Source organism: Anthonomus grandis, chromosome 5, assembly GCF_022605725.1.
Source record: "Anthonomus grandis grandis chromosome 5, icAntGran1.3, whole genome shotgun sequence".
Taxonomy (NCBI): Eukaryota; Metazoa; Arthropoda; class Insecta; order Coleoptera; family Curculionidae; genus Anthonomus; species Anthonomus grandis.
The window spans coordinates 37,184,877-37,209,659 of record NC_065550.1 but is presented as its reverse complement, the minus strand read 5'-3'; the positions used below and the strand labels follow the sequence as shown (position 1 = coordinate 37,209,659).

General features: G+C 29.3%; 1 protein-coding gene across 1 annotated transcript in view; it reads left to right on the top strand.

Annotated features, from left to right (window-relative positions):
- The window catches only part of LOC126736402 (uncharacterized), a 70,310-nt gene that overhangs the window by 3,074 nt on the left and 42,453 nt on the right, over nucleotides 1–24,783 (top strand). Inside the window, exon 2 of the mRNA XM_050440731.1 lies at nucleotides 22,444–22,778. Within this exon, the coding sequence (XP_050296688.1) occupies nucleotides 22,444–22,778 (335 nt within the window). The remainder of the gene's footprint in view (nucleotides 1–22,443; nucleotides 22,779–24,783) is intronic.

Sequence of the window (24,783 nt, the reverse complement as noted above, 5' to 3'; positions counted from 1 at the left end):
TAGAACTCAAGATATTCACTTGTTAATAAGAGAAAAATTATTTTATTTCTTACAGACACTTCTGGCACAAAAATTTCAATATCTGGACTTTTAGTGAATGGATTTTAGGCATTTCTTTGGATAAAGCTAAAAAAGTCTTCAGAGTAGTCCTTAAATCAATAATTGCAAAATTTTGACTACTAGAACTCAAGATATTCACTTACCAATAAGAGACAAATTATTTTATTTCGTACAGGTACTCCTTGCACAAAAATATCTTGACTTTTAGTCAATGGATTTTAGTAGTTTCTTTAGAAAAAGTTAAAAAAGTCTTCAGAGTAATCCATAAATCAATAATTGCAAAATTTTGACTTCTAAAACTCAAGATATGTACGTGCCAATAAGAAGCAAATTATTTTATTTCTTACAGACACTCCTGACATAAAAATGTCAAAATAATAATAATAATAATAAATCAATTTATTTGTCAGTAATATTACAAATTTACAATAATCTCTCAATAATATACATAATACTAAATATTATTACTGCAAAAGGGATTGTAAGGCTGATATTAAATAAACTCCATTTTATTGTTATAGCTGTAAATCAGAAATAATACAATAAATTCAGTGTATATACTTTTAAGGAATATAGACTAATATTGCAAAATAATTACATAAAATAAGAATGAAGTCATAATTATAATATCAACCAATGAAAAAAATATAGATAGTATTCGAATACGCAATTCTTCAATTCTTAAGTTGTCTTCTTTTTATGTACTCACCCAAAATACGAACAACCATACAAAAAAAACGAAACTAGCTAAGTCTGAGTTATCATGACTTTAAGTGAATGGATTTTAGTCATTTCTTCAGAAAAAGGTAAATTAGTCTTCAAAGTAGTTCGTAAATTAATAATTGCTTAATTGTGACTACTAGGACTCAAGATACTCACTTACCTATAAGAGACAAATTATTTTATTTCTTACAGGCACTCCTGACATAAAAATGTCAATATTTTGATTTTTAGTGTATCGATTTTAGTAATTTTTTCAGAAAAAATTAAAAAATTCTTTAAAGTAGTCCATAAATCAATAATTGCAAAATTTTGACTACTAGAACTCAAGATATTCAGTTGCCAATAAGAGACAAATTATTTTTTTCGTATAGGCACTCCTGGCATAAAAATGTCAATATTTTGACTTTTAGTGTATGGACTTTAGTCATTTTGTCGGAAAAAGTTAAAAAAGTCTTCAGAGTAGTCCATAAATCAATAATTGCAAAATTTTGACTACTAAAACTCAAGAAATTCAGTTGCCAATAAGAGACAAATTATTTTTTTCTTATAGGCACTCCTGGCATAAAAATGTCAATATTTTGACTTTTAGTGTATGGACTTTAGTCATTTTGTCGGAAAAAGTTAAAAAAGTCTTCAGAGTAGTCCATAAATCAATAATTGCAAAATTTTGACTACTAAAACTCAAGAAATTCATTTGCCAATAAGAGACAAATAATTTTATTTCTTACAGACACTCTTGACATAAAAATTTCAATATCTTGACTTTTAGTGAATAGATTTTAGTCATTTCTCTGGATAAAGCTAAAAAGGACTTCAGAGTATGCCATAAATCAATAATTGCAAAATTTTGACCACTAGAACTTAAGATAATCACTTGCCAATAGGAGACATTTTGTTTTGTTTCGTACAGGCACTCCTGGTATAAAAATGTCAATATTTTGACTTTTAGTGTACGGACTTTTTCAGAAAAAAACTAAAAAAGTCGTCAGAGTACTTCATAAATCAATAAATTGTAAAATTTTGACTACTGGAACTCAAGAAACTCATTATTCTATTTCTCATTATTTTTTTTCTCAAGAGACAAATTATTTCATTTCTTCCAGGCACTCCTGGCATAAAAATGTCAAAATCTGGACTTTTAGGCCATGAATTTTAGTAATTTCTTCTGAAAAAGTTAAATTAGTCTTCATAGTAGTTCATAAATTAATAGTTTCTTAATTTTTGGTACTAGAACTTAAGAAACTTATTTGCCAATAAGAGACAAATTATTTTATTTCTTGTTGCTTACAGACACTCCTGGCATAAAAATGTCAATATCTTCACTTTTAGTGAATGAATTTTAGTCATTTATTTAGAACAAGCTAAAAGAATCTTTAGAGTAGTCCACAAATCAATAATTACTAAGTTTTGATTACTGGAATCCAAAATATATACTCTCCAGTAAGACACAAATTATTTTATTCATTACAGACACTCCTGGCATAAAAATTTCAATATTTTGACTTTTAGTGTATGGAATTTAGTCATTTTTTCAGAAAAAGCTAAAAAAGTCTTTAGAGTAGTCCACAAATCAATAATTGCCAAATTTTAACTCAAGATATTCACTTGTCAATAACAGACAAATTATTTTATTTCTTACAGGTACTCCTGGCATAAACATTTTAATATAATATTAATAATAATAAATCAGTTTCTTCTTCTTCTTCTCTAGCCTGTATCTATCCACTCCTGAATGTAGGCCTCTTCCAGTGCTTTCCATGTGTGTCTATCTAGGGCAGTTTGGAGCCAGTTTCTCCCTGCTATTCGTTGGATGTCGTCCCGCCTTTCTTTTTGTGGCTCTTGGGCGCCATTGCATGATTTTGTTAGTCCATCTAAATGGGTCTTGCCTTGCAACGTGACCTGCCCATCTCCATTTTAGTTCGGCTACTCTTCTCATAACATCCGTTACCTTTGTCCTTCTTCGAATCTCATCGTTTCTAATGTGGTCTCTTAAGCTAGTTCCCAGCATGGCGCGCTCCATGGCTCTCTGGGTTGTTCTGAGTCTTTCTGCGCTCCTCTTTGTCGTGTCATCGTCTCGAGTCCATGCGTTGTAACGGGTAATATGCAAGTCTCGTAGACTTTCCGCTTAAGATTAATTGGGATGCTTTGGGATTTTAAAATGTATCCTAGTCTTCCGAAGTCTTGTTCTCCGGGATATTTCCGCTGTTTGGTTTTGTTTTCCCAGTCTGACAGCGTGGCCCAGGTATATGTATGTATTCCTCGACGTTTTCGAGAGCGTGGCCTTCTATAGTTATTACTGTTTGTTCGTTGGTCATTATTTCGGTTTTGTTTAGATTCATCTTGAGTCCGATTTGTTTTGATGTTTCTTGCAGTTCTTCCAACATATTTTTTAGCTCGTTGATGTCATCACTAATGACAACAAGATCATCAGCAAATCGAAGGTGACTTAGTCGAGCTCCATCTACGTTGATAACTTTATTTCCCCATCGCGGCTTTTTAAACGAGCTTTCCAGTGCCATCGTGAAGAGCTTACCTTGGCGGACCCCCTTTTCTATCTTGATTTTATTTGTTGATGCTTCTTCGTTGATGGTCACTTGTAGTGTTGCGTTGTCGTAGATGTGTTTTATAAGTTTGGTGCTCCTCCCATTTTTAGCATCTCAGCGGTAACGCGGTCTTCTCCAGGTGCTTTCTTATTTTTCATTTGTTTCAGGGCCTTTCTTAGTTCGCTTCTGTATATCTTCGGATCCAATATTCCGAATTTCTTGCCAGGCGATGTTTGGTTTAGGCAGGGTTGATGTATACAAGTCCTTGTAGAAGTCTTGAATGACATTTATTACACCTTGTCTATCTGTAACCGTTTCCTTCGAGTGTTTTCCTTCCTCCAGGCATATTTGACCTGAGTACTTTCATGTTCAGTCAGTTTAATTGTCAGTAATATTACAAATTTACAATAATCTCTCAATGATAATATCTCATTATATTAAATATAAAAAATAATACTAAATAAAATAAATAATAATATTAAATAACTGCAAAAGGAAGTTTAAGGCAGCAAAGCTGATATTGAATAAACTCTATTTTATTGTTATTGCTGTAAATCAGAAATAATACAATAAATTCGGTGTTCATACTTTTAGGCAATTTAAGACTAATATTGCAAAATAATTGCATAAAATAAGAATGAAGTCATAATTATAATATCAACCCAACAAAAAAAATATATATAGTTTTCCAATACGTGATTCTTCAATTGTTAAGTTTTCTTCTTTTTATGTACCCACCCAAAATACGAACAACCATACAAAAAAAAAAACGAAACCAGTCATCTTGACTTTTAATGAATGGATTTTAGGAATTTCGTCAGGAAAAGTTAAACTAGTCTTCAAAGTAGTTCGTAAATTAATAATTGCAAAATTTTGACTACTAAAACTTAAGATATTTACTTGCCTATAAGAAAAAAAATTATTTTCTTTCTTACAGGCACTCCTGGCATAAAAATTTCAAATTGAAAGAACTCGTCCATTATCTCAAAGATTACGTAACTAGAGAAAAAATGAAAACTCTAAGTCTCAGTCTCAAAATATCTTTTTAATTAATCAGGTTACATGTTTCGCTAATAAAGCATCATCAGACCTTATAGCTAGATGACCTACTAAGTACTCTAGTACTCTCAGTACTTAGCAGGTCATCTTACCTGATTAATTAAAAAGATATTTTGAGACTGAGACTTAGAGTTTTCATTTTTTCTATAAAAATTTCAATATCTTGACTTTTAGCAATTTCTTCGGAAAAAGCTAAAAAAGTCTTCAAAATATTGCATAAATCAATAATTGTAAAATTTTGACTACTACAACTCAAGATATTCTTTTGCCTATAAGAGAAAAAATATTTTATTTCTTACAGGCACTCCTTGCACAAAAATTTCAATATCTTGACTTCTTGCAAATGAATTTAGGTTATTTCTTCGGATAAGGCTAAAAAGGTCTTTAGAGAAGTCCATAAATCAATAATTGCAAAATTTTGACTACTAGAACTTAAGATATTCACTTGCCAATAAGAGACAAATTATTTCATTTCTTACAGGCACTCCTTGCACAAAAATTTCAATATCTTGACTTCTTGCAAATGAATTTAAGTTATTTCTTCGGATAAGGCTAAAAAGGTCTTTAGAGAAGTCCATAAATCAATAATTGCAAAATTTTGACTACTAGAACTTAAGATATTCACTTGCCAATAAGAGACAAATTATTTCATTTCTTACAGGCACTCCTTGCACAAAAATTTCAATATCTTGACTTTAAGCAAATAAATGTTAGTTATTTCTTCGGATAAAGCTTAAAAGGTCTTCAGAAAAGTCCATAAATCAATAATTGTGAAATTTTGACTACTAGAACTCGAGATATTCACTTGCCAATAAGAGACAAATTATTTCATTTCTTACAGGCACTCCTTGCACAAAAATTTCAATATCTTGACTTCTTGCAAATGAATTTAAGTTATTTCTTCGGATAAGGCTAAAAAGGTCTTTAGAGAAGTCCATAAATCAATAATTGCAAAATTTTGACTACTAGAACTTAAGATATTCACTTGCCAATAAGAGACAAATTATTTCATTTCTTACAGGCACTCCTTGCACAAAAATTTCAATATCTTGACTTTAAGCAAATAAATGTTAGTTATTTCTTCGGATAAAGCTTAAAAGGTCTTCAGAGAAGTCCATAAATCAATAATTGCAAAATTTTGACTACTAGAACTTAAGATATTCACTTGCCAATAAGAGACAAATTATTTCATTTCTTACAGGCACTCCTTGCACAAAAATTTCAATATCTTGACTTCTTGCAAATGAATTTAAGTTATTTCTTCGGATAAGGCTAAAAAGGTCCTTAGAGAAGTCCATAAATCAATAATTGCAAAATTTTGACTACTAGAACTTAAGATATTCACTTGCCAATAAGAGACAAATTATTTCATTTCTTACAGGCACTCCTTGCACAAAAATTTCAATATATAAAAAAGAATATAAAAAAGAATATACAGGGTTTTCCATTTAAGATAACAAAAACGGTGCCGGTTTTATGTATAAGCTTCAACGTTGCATTACTCAAAATATTATTAAAAAATAGATTTTTATCGTTAAAATCTTGGTTAGAAAATTTTCTGCCTGGAATTAAGAAATTGATTCTAGGGCTTAAGGAAACTTCAAGTGTAAAAACCTAATGTTTGATTATTTTTTCTAAATATTTGAGGTCTCTTGTAATTAATTTGTTGGTTTAAACTAAAGTATCCTTTGGTTTCCCCAATTAAGAATTATTTCCATCACTAGGGACAGGTGTAGCCTTATTATTATGCTGTTTATGTATTACTCCAAGCACCTTAAGTTCATTCATATTTTACTCAGAAGAATTTTCATGCTAAAAAAGTGACTATTTGAAACTTCTACTGCATGTCGTTTTTTTTTATTACAGCCTGAAATTGTCTTTTTAAATCATTATAAAAATCCCGGAAAACTGAAGTTTTTATTATTATATTATGATGATCTTCCTCTAATGCATCATACAGAATGGATAATAAAATGATATTATCTCACTTACTATGTTAAACTATTCCAAAAAAACATCATTTAATTAAGATCGTATACAATAAGCAATACTTTGATCGATTTCTTATTTTAAGGTGATGATGAATTAGTAATTTTTACATGTTTATTTCGGGGAATTTCATTATTGAGCCATGCATATTTCCCATAACCAAATCCGCATTATTCATAACAGTTCAGGCATATGAAATGATGCATAAATGAAGAGAAAGTTCCTATATTATTAAATCCTCAAAGAAATATAATAAGAATTTACATTATTATTATTACTATGGGCAATTGGACCGTTATGTATGGCTTTATAACCGTGAAATTGTTAATAATATTTTGACCGTTATTTTAGAACGAAAAATTTCAATGCGCAGTTAAAAAATTTTACACGTTTTACAAGTTGATCGAGAATCCACTCGAATTCGGTTGAGTTCGATTTTTTTTGCAGGCTTAAATGACCAATTGAAGATGACTAAAGACATGGGATGAGTTGTCTTAAGTGCCTGGAAGAAACAAATTATTTTTTTTTCATGCATTCTAAGACATTTCTTAAGTAAGACTAAGATTTGAGTGCCTGGAAGAGGTCTTTGACTAATTTTTACTAAAACAGTCAATTTATTGACTGCCCTACTGTTATCCAGAATAATATAAATTCCCTGGTTTCCCAGACAATTATTAGGAGTTGTTTTCCTTATCTCTCCTCTTGTTTGTGACATTTTTTTCAAGTTATAAAGTTGCAAATCTAAATGCCATTAAGACTTACCTCGTTTATCAATTATTTTTCTAAATTGTGAACCAAAACTGCCTGGAATAAATAGAAACGTATCATCTATTTTTTTCCAAAAGACTAAACGAAAACAAAACAAAGTCACGGTCTCATCAAATCCATATAATTTTTTTCAAAGCTACATGTGTTTCGCTTCTATCGGAGCATCATTAGGCCTAAAAAAAAAATTCTATATTTTTTTGATGATGATGATGCTGCGATAGGAGCGAAACACGTGTAGGTTTTAAAAAATTATATGGATTTGATGAGGACACATCTCGTGAGAGTTTGTGTTCTTCCCTTTGCTTTGCCTGGAATAAATGTAATATTTATTTTCTTCCAAGCAGTTTAAAGAACTCAAAAATGTAATTTTTTCCAGAAAAAAAATGAACTGATGACAATTTAAAATGACCGCAATAAATACATTGAGATTTTCCACATTTCTTTCTTTACCTACTTTTGAAATTGTAGGCCTAAACTGTCAATCACATTTTTCTTCTAGGGCAGTTGTAACCAGTTGGTTCTGAACTGCCTGGAATAAATTAATATAATGGTATTCTTCCAGGCAGTTAAAGGAAAAATTCCAAAAATTAATTGAAACTAAGAATCACTACAATAAACCTCACTAAGGTTTTCCTCGTTTATCAATTATTTTTCTAAATTGTAAACCAAAACTGCCTGGAATAAATGATGAATCACGATTTTCATCCAGGCAATTGAACTACGTTTAATTCTCAACTGCCTGGAATAAATGTAATATTTATTTTCTTCCAAGCAGTAAAGAACTCAAAAATGTAATTTTTCCAGTAAAAAATGAACTGATGACAATTTAGAAATGACCGCAATAAAAACATTGAGTTTAATGTGAACGTCAGCAATATTTTTATATATATTAATTTTTTGTTTTAACTTGAATGTTTGTGGTGTTAAACGAATAGCTTCACCGGTAAGTCGTATCTCAACATTGTAATTCGTGTCTATGCATTATAGATTTTTTATACTAGGGTGCTTTTTACTTTTAGATCTGATGATGCCTTAAGGCGAAACACGTGTAATTTAAAAAAATAAACATAATCTGAGACCATTGACTTTGTGTCCCTCCAATCTCTGAATTTTTAAAAACATTGAGATTATACCTCATTTCTCACTTACCTATTTTTTAAAATTGTAGGCTAAACTGCCTGACGTCGATAAAATCACCTTTGTCCTTCTAGGCAGTTAATTCTGAACCGCCTGGAATAAATTAAATAATGGTTTTCTTCCAGGCAGTTAAAGAAAAACTTCAAAATTGATTTTGTCTATTAAGCACTTGATTGAAACTAAGACTCACCACAATAAATTTACGTCGATTATTTTTCTAAATTGTAAACTAAAAGTGTCTGGAATTAATGAAATCAGGGTTTTTATCACGGCAATTGAACTCAGTTAGTTGTCAATTGTCTGAGATAAATAAATTAATGGTTTTCTTCTAGGCAATTGAGGAAAAATCCAAAAATTGATTTTTCTATAAAAACAATCTAGCTGATTGACATTTTGAATAATATCTATGACTATATACAGTGTGGCTCTTAATTATTCCCCCCCCCCCCCCTTCCTCTTATCTTCTGTATACGTTTATTATTATATACTTCTCCTAAAGTTGGAATTTTCAATATTTGATTACTGACAGGTATCATGGGGTAAAACGCCTTTTTTGTACCCTTAAACATTGCCTGAAAATGGTCGATTTTGACGTCCACATAGTTTAATCGGAAGTCTTCTCAATTCGGGCTTTTTCCGAATTTTCAAAAGTGCTCTCATTCCCTTAGTTCTGCTCAAATCCCGTTATAACCCGGTGTTTTCGTGATGTTGGTGATACGAGGAAGCCGCTGGTATAGTTAGTTCGATTTCCAAAAAAATCAATTTTTGGTGAAAAATTTCGATACGAAATAATACGAATAATTTCGATACCCGAAAATGAAAAATCTCAAACTTTAGAGATCGATATCTCGACTTCTATAACCACTATCTGGAAACGGCCTTGTCTTAGTTTTGTCCTTCTGAATCCAACGAGACCATCCACAAGGTCGTAGCTCTCATATTAGCTGAGATATCCCATTTTAGAGCTCATTTTTTGTTGTCGAAAATTGACTTTTTTCTCAATTTTCAAAGTGCTTTCATTCTCTTAGTTCCGCTTAAATCCTGTTATCTCCACCTGCTAAATTCAACAATGACTATAAAAAAGACCGATTAGCTCTTATATTGTGAAACAATGTTACATGTCTATTAATGTAGTTTATATTTTTTGGTTTTGGGGAAATTTAGTTTTTTAAATATAATAAACAAAATGTGGTAACTCCCTAGACAATTTTTGTTATATTTGTGGCGAATAACATTTTCTTCGCAAAAAACGCAAACTGACTTCGTTTATCAAAACTTCCTATCAGCATTACTTTGGTATCAAGGTAGGTGATCAGGATCAGTCAGAGGCTCCACACATCTGTTGTAATTCTTGTTCAATTATTTGAGGAAATGGTAAAAAAACAAAAAACGATCCCATATCTATGATTTGGCGGGAGTCTAGGAATCATATAATTGACTGCTACTTTAGCTTAACTTAGCGACCATAAAAGCAGGATTGTCAATGAAAAAAATAGGAACGGTTAAATACCCAAACCTTCGTCAATTACTCGACCCATCTTGCATTCTGACACCTTACCAGTTCCAACACCGCTCAAAAACTATGAATTAGATGTAGCAAAAAAAGATTTTAAAATTGGATGCTTTGGAATGGATTCTCTCAACTTTAGCTTCATTCTAAGGTGCCACAGTATGTGCAGTAGTGCTACACGAAGGTTAGTAAAATCTTTGCGTAACAGAACTTCATTAAATTCTTGAAACTTTAAACTTCACTAAATTCTTCATTCTTCAATAATAAAAACTGACGCTCATGCATGCATTTTTGTTTTAGAAGGAGTAATGCTTAACCCAAAAACTACACAAGTTACACGAAGAGATATTTAGAGAAACGTGAAAAATAAAAGTCGTCACTGTACAATATTAAAATAAAAGTGATTTTTTCTAAAATATACCCTTTTGTATAGTGTTTCTACCATCCCGTTTATATCCCATGAATATCCGAAACACGTAAATATTGTTGTCCCATATACATCCACTGAATAGTCAATAAGTCCCCCGTACGTTTATAGCTTACTATCCAAAGGACGTCTATCAGACAACAATTGAGGATCCCATTTGTAGCCCGTAATAACGATATTTTCGTGATGTAGGTGATACGAGGAAACCGGTGGTGTAGTTAGTTTGATTTCGATGTGTAAAAATTACAGTTGTTGACTCCATAATCACCAAATTGTAGTTTCCATTTCAATAAGTCTGTGAGAAGAAATATTTGCATAGAATTCATGAATTACGTCTTTATAGCTTCTTAAGCTAGATGGTCAGTAGTTTCATTTCCTTGAATTCCAGAATGTCCTTTAACCCAGCAAATTGATGCTCCTTGAATTGAAACTTTTTGTAATATTTTCAAAATAATTTGATTTGCATTTTTGACTCTCTTATTCGAGGTTTTTAGACAGAATATTGAGTCTGTAAATATCAAATAATGTCTAGGGCAATCAATAAAAGCCTTAGCAGTAAAAATAGAGCTGCGTTAATTTATTATTCTAAAGAACCTTTTGACTTTACGGTCATATATACAGGGTGTCTCACGACGAATAAACACGATCGATATTTCGGAAAACTGATTTTTCAAAAATGTTGAAAATTTGGCAAGGATAGGGGCCATACAACTAAAATATTTTGACAGTTATGACGTTTCCGGTTATACCGGGAGCAGTTGTCAACTTCGTTATTTTAAATGGAACACCCTGTATATTTTTAAATTTTTGGCTTTCATTTTTAATTTCATTCGAAAAATTATATTTGGCTAAAAAAATTATAAAGGGGGTCAAAAACTAGCATTAAAAATTAAAATGAAAAAATCATTAAAAATTAATTTTTTTAAATGAAAATTCCCTATTTTTAATAACTTTCGATATATCAATCGCGTCTATTCGTCGTGTGTACCCTGTATACGTAACATGCGCCATTTACACTCTTCAATGTGCTGGGTGCTGGAACTCATACAATAATCTCTTGAACTACATTATCATTATGTTCCGGATTTTTTGACTATAGGTTTCCTGGATTTTTAAAATAAATCAACTGAAAGGTGCTTAAACGTTTAGATATACTAAAAGTCCCTTGAAACAACTGAATTTCCTTCACATAAAAGAGATAATTCCGTCCACTCACGGATATACAAAGTAGAAAGTTGGGGGAACAAACGAAGCGTGAGCGCACAGAAGTACGTGCGACGTCAACGTACCGCAAATTAGATACGGTACCGCGATTTCGGTACCGTCGCGTCGCGTCGTATTAAAATTAAATTTTTGACGTTACCATACGTAAAAATATCAATAACCCTTTAGTTTCTTTTAAGACCATCTTTTGGATACGTTTGACTCTTTACTTTTTTAATAAGACACCAAATTAAACAAATATACAGAGAAAAACTAATGGAGTTTCGGTTTCAAGACATCCTTTATACAGGGTGTTCCTTAAAGACGTGCTAGTATTTAAGTGGGTGATTTCTGGACCCATTTTAAGATAAAACGTTCCTATGAACATATTATGTCCTAAACGTCTTAATTTTTGAGATATGGGGTGTTAAAGTTTAAAAAAAAAAATCAGTTTTTTTAATAATAACTTAAAGAATATTGAAGATATTTTTATGAAATTTGTTATATGTATTTTATGCATCAAGACGCATTTTTTGATGTGCAAAGCAAAATACTTTCTCTGCTAGTGGCGTCCCTATATACGGGTCTTCTATTGAATATTTTTAGTGATAAAAAAATACTACGCCATTGCTTTTTATTAATATAAAAATTATTTTTAAGATCCTCAATCAGTTTTTAGCAAATTTGATCTCTTGGGGTTTTTTGTCTGACGCATCGTTTTCGCTTAAAAAAAAAAACAATTTTACTTCTCTTTCCCCCCCCCCCCCCAAAACACTATTTAGAAAATGAAACGATGATATAGAAAATAGGTTGAAAAATCGAATTCTCACTTATATATCTTTATCTTATTCTGAAAATTAGAAGAGGATGGGAATAAAATGATATTTTTCGGGTATAATTAGATACGTCACGAGAGAAAAACACTAATTCCAAGAGATCCAAACACTATTTAGAAAATTAAACCATGATATAGACAATAGGTGAAAAAATTGAATTTTCATTTATATATAAAAAAGGGCATCAAAGAGGAATTTATTTAAAAAAAAAATAGTTATACCACTAGGTAAGAAAAGTATATAGAAGGTTCGACATGCCAATTCAACATAATCAATCCCGACCCAACTCATGCTTTATATATACATAATATATAATATATAATATTAAAATGGCTTTAATTACCTGGAAAAAAAATTGAAACTAAGAATATAATGATTTGTATAAAATAACTTAACTGTGTAGAAAAAACAAAAAATTACATATATTGACTCAAATTCCTTCATTTTCATCGAAGAAACTGTTAAGAAATTTTCAAAAAAAAAACTATGAGTATCCGGAAAAAAAATGCAAAATGACATCAAATGACTCGAAGAAACACAAAATCACTTCATTTACCTGAAAAAGAAAAACGAAAAATTGATTCGACTGCCTGAAATAAGGGACATTTTAATAAATAAGTGACTTAAAAAAAATTAATTTAATCGCCTGAAAAATTTACTTTTAACTTCTTGGAAATATTAACAAAAATTAGTTTAACTGCAGGGAAGAAACAAAGAATTACACTTGTTGCCTATAGGCAAACCATAAAATTCATTAATTTCCATAGAAGAAACTAAAGAGAAAATTTAATAAAAAAAATGGCTTCAAAAAATGGAGTTCAAATGCCTGAAATAATTACAAAAATTACTTTAATTGCCTAAAAACTGAAACAAAAATTAACTGCCTGGCACAGATCAAACATTCGTTTCTGGTCTGTAGATTTTGAATCACTTGTGGTTGGAGATGTTTTCTTGCGGAATCAACGTTGGTCAACTGTAAATTCTGGATGCTAAAAGAGCATATCTTTTAGCATCTCTTAGCAAATATATCATATCAATTAAAAAGTGGAAAAAAATCCATGAAAATGATCGTTTTCTCCCAACAACTGCCTGGAACACGTCAACCATTTCCTTTTTCCAGGCAGTTGAGGAAACACCCAAAAAAATTGTTTTCTCTCAGGCAGTTGACCTTATGTTCGTTTTCAACTACCTTGAATTGAGAAAAATCAAATTGCAAAAAAATCCAAAGACATTTTGAAGAAGTAGTCCATTCTTGCAGTGGAGTTAATCGATCAATGGGTAACTAAAGGTATTTCGGTAATACTCCACAAATTTAGTGGAGGATCAATTGTAGGTACACATTGTCATAATTTTTTTATTATTTTCTTAAAATAAATTACTGCCCTCCAGTATTTTACTGAAAGTAATCCAAAGAAGCTTATAGCTTCCGTATTCAAAACTGTTAAAAATCGGAGAAACCTTAAGTCCACTAGAACCAATAAGTATTGTTACTTCTTCTTTTATCTCAGCCATGGAAATTTAAAAAAAGAAAGTGTCATATTACAGAACCTTAATTAATAAAAACCACACTTTCAAAATAGCCTTTTTAGCCGTAACTCTTTTTTTTTACGGTCTTTCTCCAATAGACGCCAGACTCACTCTAATACATCTACAAAATTCCTGAAAAACGAACGAAATAAACAATTTAACGATCACTTTGAACCGCCATACCATGTGCTGCGGTATGCAAATCACTTTAATACGAGACTACTGGCAGCCAGGCGAACATTTTTTTAACTCGCAGGAACCTGTTCAATTGCTTTTAGTGGCTACTTGCTAGAGTGCAATGAATCTCATTATTATTATTATCGTCTACTTTTATAGAGATGAGTATGTTTCATCGATGTAAGAAGTTGTTAAATATGTTGGAAAATTGACGGGGAAAGTTGCTTAGAAAATCAGCGTTGTTCTTCAACCCCAAATACCTGTGAATTAGATAAATATTTAAGCTACGGTTCCTTACAAGTTCCGACAATAACTCTTAAGTGTTTTTTTAATTTTTTTAAATTTATATTTATATTTAATTTTTATTAATTATAAGCATACCGTCAGAGAGTTCAATAAGTGGCGAATTTATTAAAATGTAATGACGCTCCTAATTCCTGCTTCGTTTTTTTTTTAAAATTAAATTTTGATGTTGATTTTACAATTGAAACAATCACTGACTTTGTTAAATAAAAAACTTCGTATGTCCCTTTAGGACAATCAGTCGAAACAAAAGCTGTGAACTATTCAAATACCATAGATTAGGGAATATTATTTTGCAAAAATCGTAATTCGTAAAAAAGTTATATGGTTTTTAAAGGCGACATTTTAAGTAATTTGAGAAAAAAACATACTAAAAATTTAATATCTTCGTAACAGTAACTAGGACCCAAAGTATTAGGGTAAAAAGCTTTCAAATGACCTCAAGAAGATGCCAAAAAATTTTGTCTTTTGTTTATGTGCCGAACACCCTGTATAACGTAGAAAATTGTATTTTTTTCCAAAAATAAAAAGAGGATAAAAAATGCACAAAAATAACCACCCTAAACGATGCTAGTTTTTCAAAGACCCACATCTGCAATTTTTCTATCCTTCATGGTAACTCTAATATTGATGCTTATCATATTCGTACTTTTCACACAAGCTCCTCGCGATTGCCATATGGTGTTATTATGGGCAATATTTATACAAAGTGTAGTAAGGAAAAGTGCCATAAGGATGATGCTTTTTGTGCTCAAGAGTGTATAATGCTACGGTTTTACTTTTCTTTCTATAAGTAGGCATTTTAATTAGCATACGTACAAAAGAAGTGAAATTTATTTAAAATGTAATTTTTCCTACATAGCTATGTTCTGATTGTCTGTGATTCTTGGGTCTGAGATAGATTTTTAGGAGGAAAAATGGGTAAAAAGTGAGTTTATTCCTAAGTCTTTACCGCATTTCATATTTCCATTACCCCTAAATCGCCTCGATTTTTTTTTTTACGTAAATATGACATCTACAGGCGAGAAACTGTATTCCATTACGGAAGAAAATGTGCTCTACCTTTAAATATTTGGGAAAAGGTATTTTGTTTCAAGAAGTATTTAGGGATATTTAGAGGCTTTTTAGAGGAAAAAATCGCTGCTAAATAAATTTGCGTTATTTTTATTCAGATGGCCACAAACAAGGGTAGAAACGGTGCGTATTTATGTCAAAAATTTGTCTTTTTAAAAAAATTTTTTGTAATAAATTATCACAAAATGCCCATAACTCAAAAACTACTAAAGATAGAAATTTGAAAATTGGTGTACAAATTGTTCAATAAATTTCATTAGACACCTATTTCAACGTTTTTTAATTACGGTACAGGGAGTTGAAAAAATTTGAATTTTTGTGAAAAAGTTTTGTAATAAATTATCACAAATTGTCCATAACTCAAAAAATTAATGAGATATAATTTTGAAAATGTGTGCACATATTCTCTGGAGGATTTGATTCGACACCTATTTCAGCGTTTTTCAAAATTCGTACAAGATTTTACAAAAAAAAATATTTTTGTTAAAAAATTTGTTTTTTTTTCCTAAAAAATTGAGAAAATGTCCATAACTCAAAAAATTAATAAGATATAATTTTGAAAATTTGTGCACATATTCTCTGGAGGATTTGATTCGACACCTATTTCAGCGTTTTTCAAAATTCGTACAAGATTTTGCAAAAAAAAATATTTTTGTTAAAAAATTTGTTTTTTTTTCCTAAAAAATTGAGAAAATGTCCATAACTCAAAAAATTAATAAGATATAATTTTGAAAATTTGTGCACATATTCTCTGGAGGATTTGATTCGACACCTATTTCAGCGTTTTTCAAAATTCGTACAAGATTTTGCAAAAAAAAATATTTTTGTTAAAAAATTTGTTTTTTTTTTCCTAAAAAATTGAGAAAATGTCCATAACTCAAAAAATTAATAAGATATAATTTTGAAAATTTGTGCACATATTCTCTGGAGGATTTGATTCGACACCTATTTCAGCGTTTTTCAAAATTCGTACAAGATTTTGCAAAAAAAAATATTTTTGTTAAAAAATTTGTTTTTTTTTCCTAAAAAATTGAGAAAATGTCCATAACTCAAAAAATTAATAAGATATAATTTTGAAAATTTGTGCACATATTCTCTGGAGGATTTGATTCGACACCTATTTCAGCGTTTTTCAAAATTCGTACAAGATTTTGCAAAAAAAAATATTTTTGTTAAAAAATTTGTTTTTTTTTTCCTAAAAAATTGAGAAAATGTCCATAACTCAAAAAATTAATAAGATATAATTTTGAAAATTTGTGCACATATTCTCTGGAGGATTTGATTCGACACCTATTTCAGCGTTTTTCAAAATTCGTACAAGATTTTGCAAAAAAAAATATTTTTGTTAAAAAATTTGTTTTTTTTTTCCTAAAAAATTGAGAAAATGTCCATAACTTAAAAAATTGAACAGATACAGTTATAAAAATTTGTGCACAATTTCTCTGGAGGATTTGATTTCACACCTATTTCAGCGTTTATCAAAATTCGTACAAAATTTTGCAAAAAAAAAATATTTTTATTAAAAAATTTGTTTTTTTTTCCTAAAAAATTGAGAAAATGTCGATAACTCAAAAAATTGACCAGACACAGTTATAAAAATTTGTGCACATTTTCTCTGGAGGATTTGATTCGACACCTATTTCAGCGTTTTTCAAAATTCGTACAAGATTTTGCAAAAAAAAATATTTTTGTTAAAAAATTTGTTTTTTTTTCCTAAAAAATTGAGAAAATGTCCATAACTCAAAAAATTAATAAGATATAATTTTGAAAATGTGTGCACATATTCTCTGGAGGATTTGATTCGACACCTATTTCAGCGTTTTTCAAAATTCGTACAAGATTTTACAAAAAAAAATATTTTTGTTAAAAAATTTGTTTTTTTTTTCCTAAAAAATTGAGAAAATGTCCATAACTCAAAAAATTAATAAGATATAATTTTGAAAATTTGTGCACATATTCTCTGGAGGATTTGATTCGACACCTATTTCAGCGTTTTTCAAAATTCGTACAAGATTTTGCAAAAAAAAATATTTTTGTTAAAAAATTTGTTTTTTTTTTCCTAAAAAATTGAGAAAATGTCCATAACTCAAAAAATTAATAAGATATAATTTTGAAAATTTGTGCACATATTCTCTGGAGGATTTGATTCGACACCTATTTCAGCGTTTTTCAAAATTCGTACAAGATTTTGCAAAAAAAAATATTTTTGTTAAAAAATTTGTTTTTTTTTCCTAAAAAATTGAGAAAATGTCCATAACTCAAAAAATTAATAAGATATAATTTTGAAAATTTGTGCACATATTCTCTGGAGGATTTGATTCGACACCTATTTCAGCGTTTTTCAAAATTCGTACAAGATTTTGCAAAAAAAAATATTTTTGTTAAAAAATTTGTTTTTTTTTCCTAAAAAATTGAGAAAATGTCCATAACTCAAAAAATTAATAAGATATAATTTTGAAAATTTGTGCACATATTCTCTGGAGGATTTGATTCGACACCTATTTCAGCGTTTTTCAAAATTCGTACAAGATTTTGCAAAAAAAAATATTTTTGTTAAAAAATTTGTTTTTTTTTCCTAAAAAATTGAGAAAATGTCCATAACTCAAAAAATTAATAAGATATAATTTTGAAAATTTGTGCACATATTCTCTGGAGGATTTGATTCGACACCTATTTCAGCGTTTTTCAAAATTCGTACAAGATTTTGCAAAAAAAAATATTTTTGTTAAAAAATTTGTTTTTTTTTCCTAAAAAATTGAGAAAATGTCCATAACTCAAAAAATTAATAAGATATAATTTTGAAAATTTGTGCACATATTCTCTGGAGGATTTGATTCGACACCTATTTCAGCGTTTTTCAAAATTCGTACAAGATTTTGCAAAAAAAAATATTTTTGTTAAAAAATTTGTTTTTTTTTTCCTAAAAAATTGAGAAAATGTCCATAACTCAAAAAATTAATAAGATATAATTTTGAAAATTTGTGCACATATTCTCTGGAGGATTTGATTCGACACCTATTTCAGCGTTTTTCAAAATTCGTACAAGATTTTGCAAAAAAAAATATTTTTGTTAAAAAATTTGTTTTTTTTTCCTAAAAAATTGAGAAAATGTCCATAACTCAAAAAATTAATAAGATATAATTTTGAAAATTTGTGCACATATTCTCTGGAGGATTTGATTCGACACCTATTTCAGCGTTTTTCAAAATTCGTACAAGATTTTGCAAAAAAAAATATTTTTGTTAAAAAATTTGTTTTTTTTTCCTAAAAAATTGAGAAAATGTCCATAACTCAAAAAATTGAACAGATACAGTTATAAAAATTTGTGCACAATTTCTCTGGAGGATTTGATTTCACACCTATTTCAGCGTTTATCAAAATTCGTACAAAATTTTGCAAAAAAAAATATTTTTATTAAAAAATTTGTTTTTTTTTCCTAAAAAATTGAGAAAATGTCGATAACTCAAAAAATTGACCAGACACAGTTATAAAAATTTGTGCACATTTTCTCTGGAGGATTTGATTCGACACCTATTTCAGCGTTTTTCAAAATTCGTACAAGATTTTGCAAAAAAAAATATTTTTGTTAAAAAATTTGTTTTTTTTTCCTAAAAAATTGAGAAAATGTCCATAACTCAAAAAATTGAACAGATACAGTTATAAAAATTTATGCACATTTTCTCTGGAGGATTTGATTCGACACCTATTTCAGCGTTTTTCAAAATTCGTACAAGATTTTGCAAAAAAAAATATTTTTGTTAAAAAATTTGTTTTTTTTTTCCTAAAAAATTGAGAAAATGTCCATAACTCAAAAAATTGAACAGATACAGTTATAAAAATTTATGCACATTTTCTCTGGAGGATTTGATTCGACACCTATTTCAGCGTTTTTCAAAATTCGTACAAGATTTTGCAAAAAAAAATATTTTTGTTAAAAAATTTGTTTTTTTTTCCTAAAAAATTGAGAAAATGTCCATAACTCAAAAAATTAATAAGATATAATTTTGAAAATGTGTGCACATATTCTCTGGAGGATTTGATTCGACACCTATTTCAGCGTTTTTCAAAATTCGTACAAGATTTTGCAAAAAAAAATATTTTTGTTAAAAAATTTGTTTTTTTTTCCTAAAAAATTGAGAAAATGTCCATAACTCAAAAAATTGAACAGATACAGTTATAAAAATTTGTGCACAATTTCTCTGGAGGATTTGATTTCACACCTATTTCAGCGTTTTTCAAAATTCGAACAAGATTTTGCAAAAAAAAAATATTTTTGGAAAAAAATTTGTTTTTTTTCCTAAAAAATTGAGAAAATGTCCATAACTCAAAAAATTAATGAGATATAATTTTGAAAATTTGTGCACATATTCTCTGGAGGATTTGATTTGACACCTATTTCAGCGTTTTTCAAAATTCGTACAAGATTTTGCAAAAAAAATATTTTTGTTAAAAAATTTGTTTTTTTTTCCTAAAAAATTGAGAAAATGTCCATAACTCAAAAAATTAATAAGATATAATTTTGAAAATGTGTGCACATATTCTCTGGAGGATTTGATTCGACACCTATTTCAGCGTTTTTCAAAATTCGTACAAGATTTTGCAAAAAAAAATATTTTTGTTAAAAAATTTGTTTTTTTTTCCTAAAAAATTGAGAAAATGTCCATAACTCAAAAAATTGAACAGATACAGTTATAAAAATTTGTGCACAATTTCTCTGGAGGATTTGATTTCACACCTATTTCAGCGTTTTTCAAAATTCGAACAAGATTTTGCAAAAAAAAAATATTTTTGGAAAAAAATTTGTTTTTTTTCCTAAAAAATTGAGAAAATGTCCATAACTCAAAAAATTAATGAGATATAATTTTGAAAATTTGTGCACATATTCTCTGGAGGATTTGATTTGACACCTATTTCAGCGTTTTTCAAAATTCGTACAAGATTTTGCAAAAAAAATATTTTTGTTAAAAAATGTGTTTTTTTTCCTAAAAAATTGAGAAAATGTCCATAACTCAAAAAATTAATGAGATATAATTTTGAAAATTTGTGCACATATTCTCTGGAGGATTTGATTCGACACCTATTTCAGAGTTTTTCAAAATTTGTACAAGATTTTGCAAAAAAAAATATTTTTGTTAAAAAATGTGTTTTTTTTTCCTAAAAAATTGAGAAAATGTCCATAACTCAAAAAATTGAACAGATACAGTTATAAAAATTTGTGCACATTTTCTCTGGAGGATTTGATTCGACACCTATTTCAGCGTTTTTCAAAATTCGTACAAGATTTTGCAAAAAAAAATAGTAGTTATAAACCTAAACAAGGACAAGAAAATTGCTTTCATTAAAAAACTAGATTTTTTTTCTAGGAAGTATTGATGAAGAAATTCATATAAAATGAATTAACACTACACATTACTTAACGGTTTCTGAATTGCATGGAAAAATATATTTTTTTTTTAATCAATTTTAACTCCTACTAATGATGAACATTATCCCATTTCGATCGCCCTCATAGATACCAAGGTGCAACATTTTTACAAAATTATTACTTACGACATAATAATTCTTTTTTTAGCATCATTGTTAGTACATTGATATGGCATATAGTGTGACATCTAGTTAGTATAAGATTGCTAGCAATAGGTTCCAGTGCCTATTTTTATTTTTGCTGCATGTACCTTTACGAATGTTGCGCAATATTTGCAGTAAGTAATTTTTTATAGTTGAGTGGTCCTTGCAAGTATTTTTATTTCAAAGTTCTCTCTAGGAGATGTTTTCATTGGAATGTATACTTTTACGAAAATCCTGGACCCGTGCCTTCAACATCGCTTCATATCCCTACTTTTGCTTTGTCTTAGTGTTTCTTGGCTTTTCTTGTGTTTCTTAATAAAAGTATTCGAAATTTAAATTGTCTATATTATCTCCATGATTATAGCAATAAGACAAACCTAGATTCATGTGTTCATATCTGTTCATATCCTTGCATTTATGCTATTTTTCTTGTCAAAAAAATAGAATTCTCATTTATATATCCTGATCTCAATTTGAAAATTATGAGAAAGTGGGAATTAAATGATGTTTTTTGGGTGTAATTAGACACATTATGGGAGAAAAACACTATTTGCAGACGATCCAAATACTATTAAGGAAACGGAGCCATGATATAGGAAATAAATGGAAAAATCGAATTCTCATTTATATATCTTGATCTCAATTTGAAAATTACAAGAAAGTGGGAATGCATTTCATAGATATTTGTTTTTTTGGCATTTAAAAAAATGTTTGCTTTTCCAGATAAATGAATGAATGCATTTTTTTCCAGGTACTTAAGGACTTCGTTAATATCTTCCAGGAAGTTTAAGTAACTTTTGAATTTTTACCTTATTTGAGAACTAGTTGAACCAATTTTGAACTATCTTTCAATGAATTTTTTGAGGCTTTTCTGCAAAATTCCAGGCACTTTAAGTCAGGCATTTTTAAGACGTTGCACTTGTTAATCAATTTTTTTCCTAGGATTATTATAAAAAAATCGTTCAACAGATATAATCGGTTGCATCCTGCATAATTTAATTGCGCATCAAAAGTTGCTAAAACATTCTTATATTTAGAAACGGCGAAACGACGATTAATATTTATTTTCACTTCATCATCCATTTTTTCAATAGTGCAATAGTTTTAAAAGTAATGTCCTGCATATTCCCAAATATGTCTTTTAACAAATGTTGCGCATCAAAAATATGCTAATAAATGCATACCATACTAGTTTTTCCCAAAACATTCCTCAATTTTAGATTCATACAAATGTTGCTTGACATTACCTCTGAAAGTGGCCTAAAAGCATAATTTTTGCATATTATTCCGCAATATTTACTAGATTCACTTAATTAAGTCATACCCTAAAAAAACCATATTATACACTCAGCATAAGAATGACCATGTTAAAATAAAAATAAATAAATTCTCGTCTACACTCTTGAATGGCATGTCTCGTATCTAGATGGGACTGATTAGGTATGGGCACACCTTATGACCAACTAACGGACTAACGGTATTCCTTCAGAGAAAATTAACAATCGGATTTTTTTAACGTTGTTTTTTCTCTTTGTTTAGCACACGCGAATGTCTACCCGAACTCCTTCATTTCACCCAACTCTGCGGCAGAAGAACCAGGCGATCCTGTTGGGGGAGAAAATTCCCTTAAGACCACCGCCACTTTTTTGGAAGGAGTTTCCAGGATCATCAACGAGGAGGAAAAGGACGAGGTGTCGATCGATGAAACTCCCGTTTATATCAGTAATAGGGTGGAAAGATCAGCTGAGCCGGTACTAACGAGGACCACTGGGGACGATAATTTGTTGATTTTTAAGAATGTGGAGGAGTCTTTGGATAGTAATGACGTGGAGTTGTCTGGGAGGATTGGGCATTTTATTCAACCGTCAAGGACTGTAAGTATCGCTTTGTTAGTATCAAATTTTGCGCATGCTTTTTTCCTTTTTTTTACAAGAATTTTTTAAAGGTTATTTCGTGTCTTTTCTTAGGTAACTGAGGAGATTTGTTAATTCACTTGAAGTCTTTTATTGCTCTTTTCTCTGAAATTATCCAAATTTGTTTTTTTTGCACACTTAAAACCAAGTTTATTGTTTTCAGGCAATAAAAGCTTTCAGCCATTTACACGTCATTTGGTTAATAGATTATTGGTCATTTATCAATTTTTAGAAATAAAAACCCCCAAAAAAATAATTTTTTCCTTTCTGTACATTTTTGGAAAAAAACCCTGAATGAATTAATTAAAAAAGAATTTGTGTATACATATTTATCATTTGATTATTGAGTTAGGAAAAAAGGTTCTGCTTTAAAATTTAACTAAATTACAGGCCTAACTTGGTTTATTTCAATTTTTCCCTTAAAATAAACGAATCATCTATGTTTCGACCTCTATATGGTGATACTCATAGTATGAATTACTTTTAGTTTCCTAAAATTTTTAATTGATGTTTTATATGCTCCTGAAATGTTATGTTTATTTCTCAGTATTTGTTCGGATTTCAAAGGATAAACTGCACTCGAAGAATTCGAAAAAATATTTAATAATAGATTTTAAAAATGTTTAATAAATATTACATATGTGGATAAAAATTGTTTTTCTTGAACTATATTAAAGCTTTGGAACGTATTAATTTAAACAATGAAGGTATAGTAAAGGAAACAATCAGGAGGCTTGGAGAAAGATTAAGGTATGTTAGGCGATAGTTTATATTAAGTTTTTCTCGAACAGAAGAATGTGAGAATGTGAAACACATAAATTGTAAAGGACTTCTTATATAATACTGGGTGATTTTAATTGCGTTATTAGGGCTAAAGATTTACGTAACTAAATAAATATTTGTAAATCTTTAAATAATATAATTAGTCAACTTACGGAATTAGTTTATAAAAATGTTCACGTTACTTTTTATAGAAAAAAATGTGAAACTAGTGTAGTCCATGACAAAAAAAATATACCGATGGCAGTTTCTGACCCTAAACGTTAACAATTATTACTGTAAACTCTGACAAAACTGATATTAAAAACACGGATGGGGATATTGGACGATTAAAAATTCAATAATAATTAACGTAAATATTATTTCATACAAAAAAGTGCATTTTTCTGAAATAATTTTTTTTTTTAATCCTTGTTTTATTTGAGCAAATTCGTATTCTTGACTTTTTTTTTAAATTTGTGTATCTTATTTGATATAATTATTGTTTCATACACGTTAATGCATTTCCTTTTTTTTTCTAAATTTCTTTGTGCATAATATTCTATTATTACACTATTAGTGTATGAAAAATATATCATGTCCTACATAGTAGCATACAGGGTGTCCCGGTTCATGTGGGAAATCTTTCGGATCCAGGTAGAACATCGAAAAATAATAGCGAACATTCGTATAAAAAAAAATCCTACAGGCCTTCTTTACGAAGATACAGCCTCCTAAAGGATGCTGCTGGAAATTGGTTTTTCATAAATTACTTTTAAACTACCTGGTAGAATTTAATAAAAATTTTAGGTGATGAACATTATTAGGGACCTCTTAAAATGACATCCTTAAAATACATTTACCTTGTTTGAACCGTTTTGGAGAATTTATGCAATATTTAATAACACTGTTCATTTAAATTTGATATAATTTTATATTGCGGAGGGTTGTTGGGTGGGGTCAGAAATAAAACAGAAACCTGTTTACCTAAATGTCGACGTTTCGACTTATATTAAGTCATCCTCAGGACACTGAAATTGATTCAAGTAATTACAGAGATAAAACAAAGTAATTTCATGTACATAAAAAAACACTATTAAAATAAATGTTCTTTAAGTTACAAAAATTAAAACAACAAAAAACAAAAACCACGACACTATTAAAGTCAAAGAAAACCAAAACCGTAAATTTGCAAAAATTCCTTATG